At 34.7% G+C, this 12311-nt stretch overlaps 1 protein-coding gene across 3 annotated transcripts in view; it reads left to right on the top strand.

The window, feature by feature from the left end:
• Positions 1-2006: 2006 nt before the first annotated feature.
• Positions 2007-12311, top strand: part of TMTC1 (transmembrane O-mannosyltransferase targeting cadherins 1) — a 261821-nt gene continuing 251516 nt past the window's right edge. The window contains exon 1 of one of the 3 annotated variants that reach the window (XM_051961108.1): positions 2007-5150. In XM_051961108.1, coding sequence (XP_051817068.1) covers positions 4828-5150 — 323 coding nt within the window. In that variant the 5' untranslated portion in view covers positions 2007-4827. The remainder of the gene's footprint in view (positions 5151-12311) is intronic. The other 2 variants (XM_051961109.1, XM_051961111.1) reach the window with 2 other exon arrangements.

Here is a 12311-nt window from a genome sequence, read left to right as displayed (position 1 = left end):
ATGGGGAGCCAAACCAGACATTGTTAGCAGGTTCCCTCTGGGCTGAAGGGTCTTATACCTCACCCAGAATTTCCCCACTGTCTGTGACCCTCTACAATAGACTACTAGGTTGTGAAGAGCCAAAATCCATTTTATTTGAAGATTGGTCTTAGAGAAGGAAGATGGGTAAAATAATCTTAGTCTTCAAATTTTTGAAGGAAAGACTGACATATGGAAGAAGCATTAAATACATTCTGCTTAATCTCTCTTGGGGAAGAACTAGGAACAATGGGTGGAAGTTACAGGGAACCAGATTTCAATCCAATATAAAGAGGAACCTCCTGACAATAAGATTTGACCTCAAGTGAAATTGGCTGCCTCATTGTACTCATGGAGAGAGGTTCCATAAGCATTGTAGAGGATGTCAAAAAAGGTATTAATGTTTCAAGTGTAGTTTGTACTAGATAATGTGTAAAAGAATTTGTAACTGATTCTTAAAATGTGCTTGGAAAAAGATGCTTTAGTACAGCAGCTGTCTGTTTTTCTATAGGATCTGGGGCTGATAAAGAAATAGAGTTGTTTTGGGGATATATGTGTTGTTAGATTTTTTTTTTTTTAAAGTTGTCACTATCCTTATAAACAAATGACAAACTACTTGTTTGTGAAGCTTTTCTAACTGAAGAGGCAGTTCACTTCCTTTTCAGGTTTGCAGTCATTCCATGAATAAAACTTGACCTGATACTTTTTTACTTCAGACTACAAAAACAGAGACTTCTATAGCAAGGCTTTTTGGAGATTACAGGTTGCAAGAATGTCACAAATTGCTGGTTACTAGTTTTTTTTTTTTTTCTAAATGTATTTCAATGTTGCTAATTTTTGTTTTCCTCACAACATTCTTTCCTAAAGAATTTCAGGTAGGATTTTAAAAATAAGGCCAGTACAACTATAGAGGACATATAATACACTGAAAATTATTTAAGTTAGATGATTTTCTACCTGGCAAGAACATAGCATATAGAGTATTACAGCAATAGAATAGACACAGAACAAAAATGCTGGATTTTATCTTGTATCTTTCCCCAAATCCCTATGTAACTCTAAGTCTGTTTATTTTCTCTTCTCATAAGATGGCACTGCTTAGCACAAAGATTCTTATATAATGAAAAGATGGTAGTGAATCAGTCAGAGAACTGGAGTTAAAACCTAAATTCAAGTATTACCACAGATGATAGTTGTGTGATACTGTCTAAATCATTTGGTTTCAGTTTTCTCATCAGCAAAAATATAGGGATAATAATAGTATCTAACTCCTAGGATTGTGTGAGGATCAAATGAGATAATATTCATCATGATCAAGTTACATTTATACAAGGATGATACAAGGATGGTTGAATATTAGGAAAAACAGTCAACATACTTGATTGTATTGCAAAGAAAAATGTTCAAAATTATTTGAGTATTTCAACATGCAGAAAAAAGACTTGGATGAACAAATATTTTGCGATAAAAGAATAATCACCATCTGTAAAGTATATACATAGAGGAGTCTTTTTTAAAAAGCACAAATCGCTTATCTAAATCTAAAACAAGCATTATATTCAATGGGGATATACTAGATACAGGTTTACTTGTAAATATGAGAATAAAGCAAGGATACCCAATTCTTTCACTATTATTCTGTGTAGTTTCAGAAATGCTAGCAAGTCAAGAGAAAGAAATGAAAATAATAAAAATAGTAAAAAGATGAAATCTTTCTGTATTTAAGGAATATATACATATATAGTTAGAAATTCTTAGGGAATCAGCAAAGATAACTATTGAGACAATAGTTTTAGCAAAGTTGCACACTACAAAATAATCTACTTCATTTCTATATCATAATAAAATCCATTATAAATAACTACAAAGTAGATAAATTATCTAGGCATCAGTCTACCAAAGGACACAAAAGACTTGAATCAATTCAATATCCAGAGTGTTCCTTAATGAAATGAAGAAAAATTTAATAGGTGGAGAAATATTTAATGCTCTTGGCTGCCCTGGGCCAATAGGATAAAAATGTCAATACTATCGCTAATTTACACTAAAAATGTTAGTCCAAATGATCAAAGGATTATATGACTTGATAAAATAATAAAATCAATTTGGAGAGGTATTTAAAATACTATATGTCAGTTGTGCTAAGCACTGGTTGTATACAAAAAGAGCAAAAGAGTCTCTGCAATCAAGGAAAGTCTAATGAAAGAAGCAACATGAAAACTATATGTAAAGGGCTGAAACTCCAAAAAGGTATTCTTGAATCATTCAACCAAACACTTAAGGCTGATTATCTGTTCGATGTGAGACAACGACTCTATGGATAAATTGCTCTTCTCACCATTGGTGCTTGCTGAATGTTTGGTGTTAAGATAATGATAGGCAAGGATTGGAGGTCAGAAGGAGAGGGCCAGAGAGGCACTTGGTGGCAGAACAAGGAGGAAAGAAGTTGGTGACTCTGGACTCCCAAATCCAAATTCTACTTCTCTGCTTTTTTCACTTCTCCCCCTAAAGACCAAGACTTTAATTTATCCTGACTCTGGCTGACCCAAGGCCCTCCAGGGAGATAACCCATACCCTACAACTATGGACTAACAAAATATATTCAGGATGAAATGCTATTAATCAACATTAATGCACAAGCCTTAATATAATGCTTTAAAAATATTTCATTTTGTCTTCCCAACTCTTGTGCTATTATTTCCAATTTTAAATATGAGGAAACCAAATCAGTTTTGTTAAATGACTTGTTCAGGATCACAGAGCTAATACCTAAACATATTTGAACATAGGAGAACTTGAATTTACATATTCCTGATTCCAATTCCAGTGAGTCACCTGGGGGCCTCAAATATTAATGGATTGAGATCTGTATCCTGAGATTAAGTATCAACATAGAGTTTATTTTGCTGAAGCTACTTTCTCATTTGGTATTTTTGCTGCTTTCCTAAGAATTTCCAAGTATACCATCATATTATTAGCAAATAAAGGAAGTTTTCATCTATTTTTATCTATATTCCTTTCATTTCTTTCTCTTGTCTTATTGCTATTGCTAGCATTTCCAAAACTATATAGAATTATAGTGCAGGAACTGAGCATCTTGCTTTATTCTCATATTTACTGTAAATCATAGATCAACTGAAGTTTATCTTTTTGGGGGGTGATTGATGGGGAGCTTAAGAATCAAAGCCAGGCGAGACTTACATGAACTGATGCTGAGTGAAATGAGCAGAACCAGGAGATCATTATATACCTCAACAACAATACTGTTTGAGGATGTATTCTGATGGAAGTGGATCTCTTTGATAAAGAGAGCCTTAATTGATCAAAGATGGACAGAAGCAGCTACACCCAGAGAAAGAACACTGGGAAATGAATATAAACTGCTTGCATTTTTGTTTTTCTTCCCGGGTTATTTATACCTTCTGAATTCAATTCTCCCTGTGCAACAAGAAAACTGTTTGGTTCTGCACACATATATTGCATCCAGGATATACTGTAACCTATTCAACATGTAAAGGACTCTTGCCATCTCGGGGAAGGGGTGGAGGGAGGGAGGGGAAAAATCGGAACAGAAGTGAATGCAAGGGATAATGCTGTAAAAAATTACCCTGGCATGCGTTCTATCAATAAAAAATTATTTAAAAAATTAAAAAAAATTTGTTTAGTATTAAAGGAGTATTCAACCCTGGTCTGTTTATCAGAAAAAAAAAAAAAAAAATCAAAGCCAGGGAACCTTAGAGAGTTTTTGCATATTGACTTAGTAGGAATAATTCAAATGTCTAGAGTCCTGGGAATAATAGGCTGGATCTGAGATTTCACTGATACCCAATGTACCCACCCACAAGTTTCACAAGTACCCAAATGAGAAGACTTTCTCAACCAATACTTGTGGTAATCTCTTCTGCAATTTGCAAGTTATAATATTGAAGTCTTGCTGAGAGCAAGAAAAAGATTGTGACACTGTCCTAACATATTAGATCTTTGTCTCTGAAGCCGGATTCTCTACCTATGCAAGGTTACTTATCAGATATGGTAGATAAGGTGATTTTTCTCTTCTCCTCTCCTCTTTCTTCCCCTCTATTTGACTTTATCAAGAATTTGGCTTAAAACGAAAATAAAAAGAAGTAAATTCAATGCCCATCCAAAAACAGGCCTTTTATTCCTCTACCTTTGGGGTAGTGGTGGTGGTGGAAGGGGGACCGTCTCCAGATATTCGATGGTGTTAAAAATGACCAGCACCAGGAAGTCGATGTCTAGATGCGTTCTTTATAAATAGCACATCAGGATCACCTGATTTTTTTCCTCTTGGAATGAAAACTAGGGTCAGTGGGATGGAAGACCACAGTCAAGAAAACCAGACTGCATTAGACTTTCATTTATACAAGGCTAGGAAGTGGGATGGCTATACACGTGAGTAGATATCTCCGCCTGCATGCCAGCCAACTCTTCAGTCTATCGGGCAGCGTACCCTTAATAAGGGCCCACTGGATCGCAAAATCTGAGCCTTGGAGAAAACGCAGCGTCTCGATTTTGGAAAGGTGGAAGGATTGCGCAGGCAAGCAGTGCATGCGCAGTGGGACGGAGGAGGTGGAGACAACTAAAGAAGGAGGGAGGGCTGCTGTTTATTTGCAGCTGGACCAACTTGCCTGGGCAGCGGCCAAGCGCGGGTCTCGGGTAGTGGGTGAGTGAGTCAATTTGCTGCCGCACCATGCTGGTTGTGGGCTCACTGGTGCTGCCATCTGTCAGAACCCGGGCAGGGGAGAATGCCAGAAGCTCCGGAGCAACCAGAGCAGTAGCAGCAACAGCAGGATGGTGTTGACAACCTCTGCCAGTGGTGGCGTCGGCTGCGGCAGCAGAAGGCATAGGACTCTCTCGGGCCAGCGCCAGAGGAGCTACTGTCTGGCGCCGGGGGAGGCTGCGGTGCTTCTGACCACAGTCTGCTGTCTGTGTTATGGAAACTCTCTGCGGGGCGAGTTTGTGCACGATGACGTGTGGGCAATTGTGAATAACCCAGACGTTCGCACGGCTACCCCTCTGAGCTGGGGCATATTCGCTAACGATTTCTGGGGCAAGGGCATGGCCGAAAATACGAGTCATAAGTCCTACCGCCCTCTCTGCATCCTCACCTTCAAGTGAGTTCCATCTCTAATCGCTGCTGCCTCTTTGGGGAAGATAAGTAGTAGCTGGCTTTATGAGCTACCCTTCATACTCAACTCTCCTGTCCACTCACGTTTCAGCTTTCCAATTTCCGGATAGCGTGAGAGGTCAGCTGAGGGAGTTGGAGTAGAGTTGTATTCAACTCTCTGGTCTTTTAAATTCACTTTTCTCTGGGGAGTATTGACGGGAGAAGACTAGTGGGCTTGCACAGTATTTTCAAGTGAGACTCTTGTGGGGGTGGGGTAAGATTTGGAGGGGGTTGCTGAAAGAAGTTGGTTATGTTACTGAGGCTCGTGGGAAGTTATACAGCTGGGGAAATGTGTGAGCTTCTTTGAGACTCACATTTGGATTTCAGGAGGAGGAAGGCAAAAACCTTGTGTTTTGCCGAGGTATCAAATGAGTTGTGTATTTGCAGGAAAAGAATTCTTTTGGCCACACACCGAAACCTCTCCAGCCATTGCGATCAAGCTATTAAAAATTCCATTCAAAGTATGCAGGAAAGTGGAAATTGTCTGGGATTTATTGTATCTGAGTCTTATTTTGATTTTATAACCTGGGATATTTGGTGTAAATTATAAGCTTACACCAGTTTTCCTGAAGGTAGAGTTTTACCTCCTGATGAAATGAGAAATCTGTCTTTAAGAGATGCAGGTTACTACCTTTTGTTTATATTTATCATACTCACTTTTCTTCTCCTGGGTTTGGTTTCTCCTCGGTCCTGAAAAAGACTGCAGAAATAATGATGTTTTGATATTGGTATATTTAAACCTGTTGTAAAGGTTATAATTGTAAAGGGTATAATGAATAATCTTGCGTGGCAGTTTCAAAAACCTACTCTTGCAGCAGCAAGAACTGAAGATTTAGAAAAGTATTGACTTTTGACTCCATTCTTTCATTTAAAGTTTATTGTTTTTGAAGAGGAGAAACATATTGTCCTTAGTTTTGGAAAGAGCAAATTTTTTTTTTTTTAAATCTATGCCTCCTTCCAAAGTTATTTGCTTATCTAGATGTTGTGTTTTTTGAAAACAAAAACCACCCTAAGTATCCTGCATGAAAATATCAGTTGGTTTATTCTGATTTCCTGTTTATTAGTACTACTTTGATTGTAAGTATGAATACTTTGATTCCTGCTTCCAGGAGCAAAAAAAGGCAGGCTTTTTCCTTTCAAAATATTTCTTGTATAGGAAAGGATAAAGGCAGACGACTTCGGCATGAGGCATAATGAGAGGAAGTTAAGGAGGACAGGTAATTAAAAAAAAAAAAGAGTATAGTAAAGTAAGATAGCAAAAGTCAGGTATATAGGAAAGAGTAGGAACAGTTGGAAGAAAAGGAAGCAATCATTTAGGAAAAACAGATCCAAGTCTTCTATAGATTTGTGTCACTTGGCGAACTGCATCAGATTGGTTTGGAATAAGGAGAGGATTCAACTGCCAACACCTGAAAGTAGTGCTAGGAGGAACAGTGTAAGCACCTATTTCATACTGTTTTTAGTATGCTTTATCTTAATTTTAAATAGTATTGATCATTTTCTTTTAAATTACCTATAGTACAACCCTGACTTCTATTTTTTTTTAATTTTAATATCTTTTTATTGATAGAACGCATGCCAGGGTAATTTTTTACAGCATTATCCCTTGCACTCACTTCTGTTCTGATTTTTCCCCTCCCTTCCTCCCCCCTCTCCCCCAGATGGCAAGCAGTCCTTTACATGTTGAATAGGTTACAGTATATCCTGGATACAATATATTTGTGCAGAACCGGACAGTTTTCTTGTTGTACAGGGAGAATTGAATTCAGAAGGTATAAATAACCCGGGAAGAAAAACAAAAATGCAAGCAGTTTATATTCATTTCCCAGTGTTCTTCTGTCCATCTTTGATCAATTAAGGCTCTCTTTATCGAAGAGATCCACTTCCATCAGAATACATCCTCAAACAGTATCATTGTTGAGGTATATAATGATCTCCTGGTTCTGCTCATTTCACTCAGCATCAGTTCATGTAAGTCTCGCCAGTCCTGCTGGTCATTCCTTACAGAACAATAATATTCCATAACATTCATATACCACAATTTACTCAACCATTCTCCAATTGATGGACATCCTTTCATTTTCCAGCTTCTAGCCACTACAAACAGGGCTGCCACAAACATTTTGGCACATACAGGTCCCTTTCCTTTCTTTAGTATCTCTTTGGGGTATAAGCCCAGTAGAAACACTGCTGGATCAAACAAAGGGTATGCACAGTTTGATAAGTTTTTGAGCATAGTTCCAAATTGCTCTCCAGAATGGCTGGATGTGTTCACAATTCCACCAACAATGTATCAGTGTCCCTGTTTTCCCACATCCCCTCCAACATTCCCCATTATCTTTCCCTGTCATTCTAGCCAATCTGACAGGTGGTATCTCAGAGTTGTCTTAATTTGCATTTCTCTGATTAATAATTATTTGGAGCATATTTTCATATGTCTATAAATAGTTTCAATTTCTTCGTCTGAGAATTGCCTGACTTCTATTTTTAAGAAAAATAAGCAATCCCAAATATAAGGAAGAAAGTTTTCTAAGACTTGCATTTAAATAATTAAAATAGCTTAAATATTCCTGTTGGAATGGCTTTTCTGAGATTGCTGTTTTAGAGCATAAAGTAAAATATTTGTTCCAAACTGTTTTTGGTACATCAGATTAATCTTTTCAACATTGATAAGTAAAAGTTTATTTGTGCAAAAACCCTTAAGTGTTTTAAACTTATTTTTCTTATGGTAAAAAAGAAAGATTGACTCTTTGACCCACTGAATATATATTCTACAATCACAGAAATTTAGAACCAGAAGACACTCTAGTATAATTCCTTCATTTTATGAATGAAGAAAAATGAGATTCAATGAAGTAAAATAATTTGTTCTAAGTATATACTGCTGTTAAAAAGTGGACGTTGATGGATGTTCTCAAGGCACATAATTAATAGGTTAACCTTTACAGAAAAAAATTTGGAATCTGCTTTGGAATTAGGTGAATTCTTGACATTTTTTGCTATGACGAATCCTATTTAAATATGTCAAATTTTTTTTTAAATTGGCATTGAATTAAAGATGAAAAAACAAATTTTCAGTCTGTGCTAATTTGATTTTTGAGGAGAGAAAAGGTACAGATAATTACTTAACTATAGTTCTTTTCTTCTTAAAAAAGAATTCCTAGATATGAATTAAAATTCCTTTGAATTTTCGTGTCTTATAAAAACTTTCACTAAAAATGTTGATGGAGTAATGTTAAGGGTATACATAATTGGTTTTGGATCATAATAGAGGAGAAAAAAAATCGTTGTAAGTAATTTACAGTGACCTTCTCTAAATCCAGGAATTTCCTATGCTTCATCTTTTACTGTCCATATCCTTTTTATATCTGTGAAAGATTCAAGATCTTTTGTAGAAACTTAATCAGTAAGGAACCAGTGCTCATGATAAATATTAGTATCTTCTCAGATAGTTCTTAACTGGTTAAAAATGTCTCTACTGACTTATTTTTTTATTAGGAGAAACTGAAGGAAATTTCTTATTTTCAGTGTTGTTTGCTAATAGTAAACAAATGAAAACCCATCTTACAAAATAATAAAACTATAGTTTTTATATATTCTATCAAACCTAAGAAATATTACAGACATTTAAAAATCTTTCCACTAATTCTGTGGTGTCATTATCACCATCTGATATTACCATGTTAGGTAAATTAAGATAAAAGGATTAAATTTTGTTAATGATAGCTTGGGCCAAGGACCAATATAGCTCCTTGTTCTGATTATTAAACCACAGAGTAGTGTACTATTTTCCTGTAAATTTTTGTTTTACTGAGAGATTCTAATTGCAATATAAACCATAATAAGGAAGGCAGGTGACCTGTAAAAATGTAATTGATTTAAAATTGGACTTTTGGTAGAAATGGATGCAGTTTTTGTTCAGTATTTTGATATTTGAGTATCAAGATTGCACAGTGGTTTGTAGTACTTGATTATGAGAGAAGGGAATAGAAAAGTCCATGGCAAATGATAAGGCATTTTGACTAAGTTCACTGTCTAATTTTAATTTTGTTCTTTAAGATCCTGAACATGTAGAGCAGTTTTTGTTTCTGGGACCTATGCGTAATTTTTCAAAATCATAAAAGAATGTTTAAATTATACATGGCTGCAATAGAGATAATAGCTTAACTCACCTATTACCTAAGAATTCTTTAGCTATTAATCAGTATTCATTTCATCCATCATCAACTGCTAACCCCTGCCAAACAATGGACCTATAGGCCAACAAATAAATACTCTTTAGATTGTAGTAAACTAAGTTTCACTCAGAGTAGAATTTGTTCACTCATTCTCCACAGACTATATTCATTAAAGACAGTTAATTATCAAGCCTCTAACACACTTTCTCTAAAGGCAGTGAACTGTCATTGTCTTCAGACATGAAGTTCTATCAGTCTTCTCTAAGTGCTTTACATTGATTCCTTCTGCTATTTCAGGTAAATTTCATTCTCTCAGATTTTCTACCTTTTTTCCCAAAGATATAGTTATTAGCCAAAATTGTTTATTTCATTTTGTTTTTATCTTTTTGATGGGGTTCAGATAGAAATGGACGAGTCACCATTCTGCTATTCATTTTATAAATGCCTTATAGACTATTGTGTAGAACAAATTAAAACATTACTTTTATAATTGAATTAAAGACATTGAAAAAATGCTGGTGCAACTTAGTAGCAGCCAGATGGTGGAGACATTATAGATCTGGTTTTTTTCCTATGTAATTTTAATTTCTTCTGATAGGTTTTTATATTTTGAAGTTTTTTTTTTTAATTCCAAATATTTTGGAGATTATGAGTATTGAATATGCTAACATTTATTAAAATGATTCTTCTTAATTCTTTATGCATCAACATAATTGTAAGAAATTATGGGAAGAGAACAGCTTTATCTGTTATGGTATTTCACTTCCAGCAGAGTTTGTTGAATTTTGAAGAAGATTTAGGGTTTATATTTACAATCTTCTGTTATATAATCCCAGTTACATTATGTCTTTAATGTATACTATTTGTATACTATTTGTAATCTACAATAAGTTGCACAGTTTTTGTGACTTTATTAGAAAATCTAAATTGATCACTAAATGTGGTCTCCTTAAAGAAAATCTTTTTGTAGACTTGATCTGAAATCACTAGCAAACATTTTTTCATATACGTAAACAAATCTGCATGACTCAGCATTTGTTTGATAGCTCTTTTTTGACATATTGTTTGAATTGATGGGAACCTTATATATGGAAGGCCTTTTGATTACATCATGGATTTTAGCAATTTCATAGGCTCTGTCTGGAGCTAAGCCACTTTTGGTTGCATTTGACAAATCTAGAGGTTTACCTCATTGTTAGCCTTTAGTATTGCTTTTAAAATGAGGTCTGTTTCAAAAGGTTTTCTTTTACTTTTTAACCTTTTTTTAAAAAAATCACACATGTTGAGAACATCTTTCAATCCATTTCCTCCATTCGGAGGAAGTGCTCATTGCTCTAACATTGTATAAGTTTTTTTTTTTTTAATACTTTGTAAATTAATTTTCCTATTCTAGAAAGCTCTTAAGATATAACCATGATGTTGTGATAGGATTTAGAGTCAAGTCATTCTGGAGAATGAAATCAAGTAGCCTTTAGCCATTGCTAACAATAAAGCTAATGAAAGTAATGGAACTCCACTGAGTTATTTAAAAACCTAAAAGAAGATATTGTTAAAGTGTGCAGCGCTCAATATGCCAGCAAATTTGAAAAGCTCAGCCTGTGAATGACTAAACAATAACAGATCCATTTCATACATTTTAACATGCCTAAAGTATATGTTAATGCTGCTATTATTTAAGTGTTAATTGCTCTAAATGTGTCCTTCCTGTTAAGCTTTGACTTCAGGAAAATGGTCAGTTTCTTAAATAGCCTTTTTTTTTTTTTTTTTTTTAAATGTTCTTGTGACTTGCCTGAAAAAGACCAAAGTCTTTGTAATTATCACCTTCATTTCCTGGTTTACTTCAACTACTGAATTCAAGCCTTCAGTCGCTATTCTTCCTTGAAGCAACTCTAGAATTTTATACTTATTGAGTCCAAATGACATTTTGATGTTGTTGGAAAATATTTCCATGAGATGAAGTAACTGTTTAATACTTGTTTGTTTTTTTCAGTAGAACTACGTAACTTGAGGTCATCCCTATACTTGAAGTAATTAATATGATGTTTTGGTATGATTCCTTCTTTAAATTGAAATCCTGACTGGATTTTATTCAAGAGTGATGATAATGTGTTTGATGCTAGATATCACAAGAGCAGGCTTAAATTGTCTTCCTGAAAGATGGTTTCTTTTAGTATAAATTGTTGGCATTATTGTATTGGGGAACAGTTTTCCATGTAGCTTTGAAAGATTGTAGTGTTATTATTATGCTTGGATGGAGTATATATGTTGTTTGTAGTACATTTCTAAATGAAGAGTACAAAAGGATTCAAAGGCTTTGCAGTCATAGTAAAGATGGTGTTTCTTCAAGATTCCATTGGATAGTTTATTTTCTTCTTTATCTGTTTGGATTTATTGTATTTAACTTTTTTGATGTTTTCTCTCAATTATTGATGGTATGTATTAGGAATTTCTAATATACTTTTTTTATGGATTCCATTCCATATTTCTTTTTGGTTGCCTTTAGTTGGATGATATGGTATTGAATTTTTTTACTGTTTATACTGGTTAGATTTGGATGGCATCTTTTCAAGGTCTTTCCTTAGGTTTCCAAGGTGCTTATGCCATGATGATATTTGATGCTTGTCCTTAGTAATATTCTTGAATAATTCCATCTTTTATTTTATGGTCTTTACCCTATAGTTGTAACATATACTATTGTGTGCAATTTTTTTATACTATTTGTCAAATATTGTAGAAAATTGTTTTTCCCCCTGATAAGTATTTATTTTCTCTCCTTTCTTCTTCTCTTTTCTTACTTGAACAATTAAAAATAAAAGGATAAGTAACTCTTAATAAATAGGCATATCCAACAAATCAACTTTTCATATTCTCTGTTTAAAAATATATCTTACTCTGCAGCTTCAGTTCATCACCTCTTTGTAGGAAGTAGA

The sequence above is a fragment of the Antechinus flavipes genome, chromosome 5 (genome assembly GCF_016432865.1).
Source record: "Antechinus flavipes isolate AdamAnt ecotype Samford, QLD, Australia chromosome 5, AdamAnt_v2, whole genome shotgun sequence".
NCBI classification, from domain to species: Eukaryota; Metazoa; Chordata; class Mammalia; order Dasyuromorphia; family Dasyuridae; genus Antechinus; species Antechinus flavipes.
This window is presented reverse-complemented; position numbering and strand designations above follow the sequence as displayed.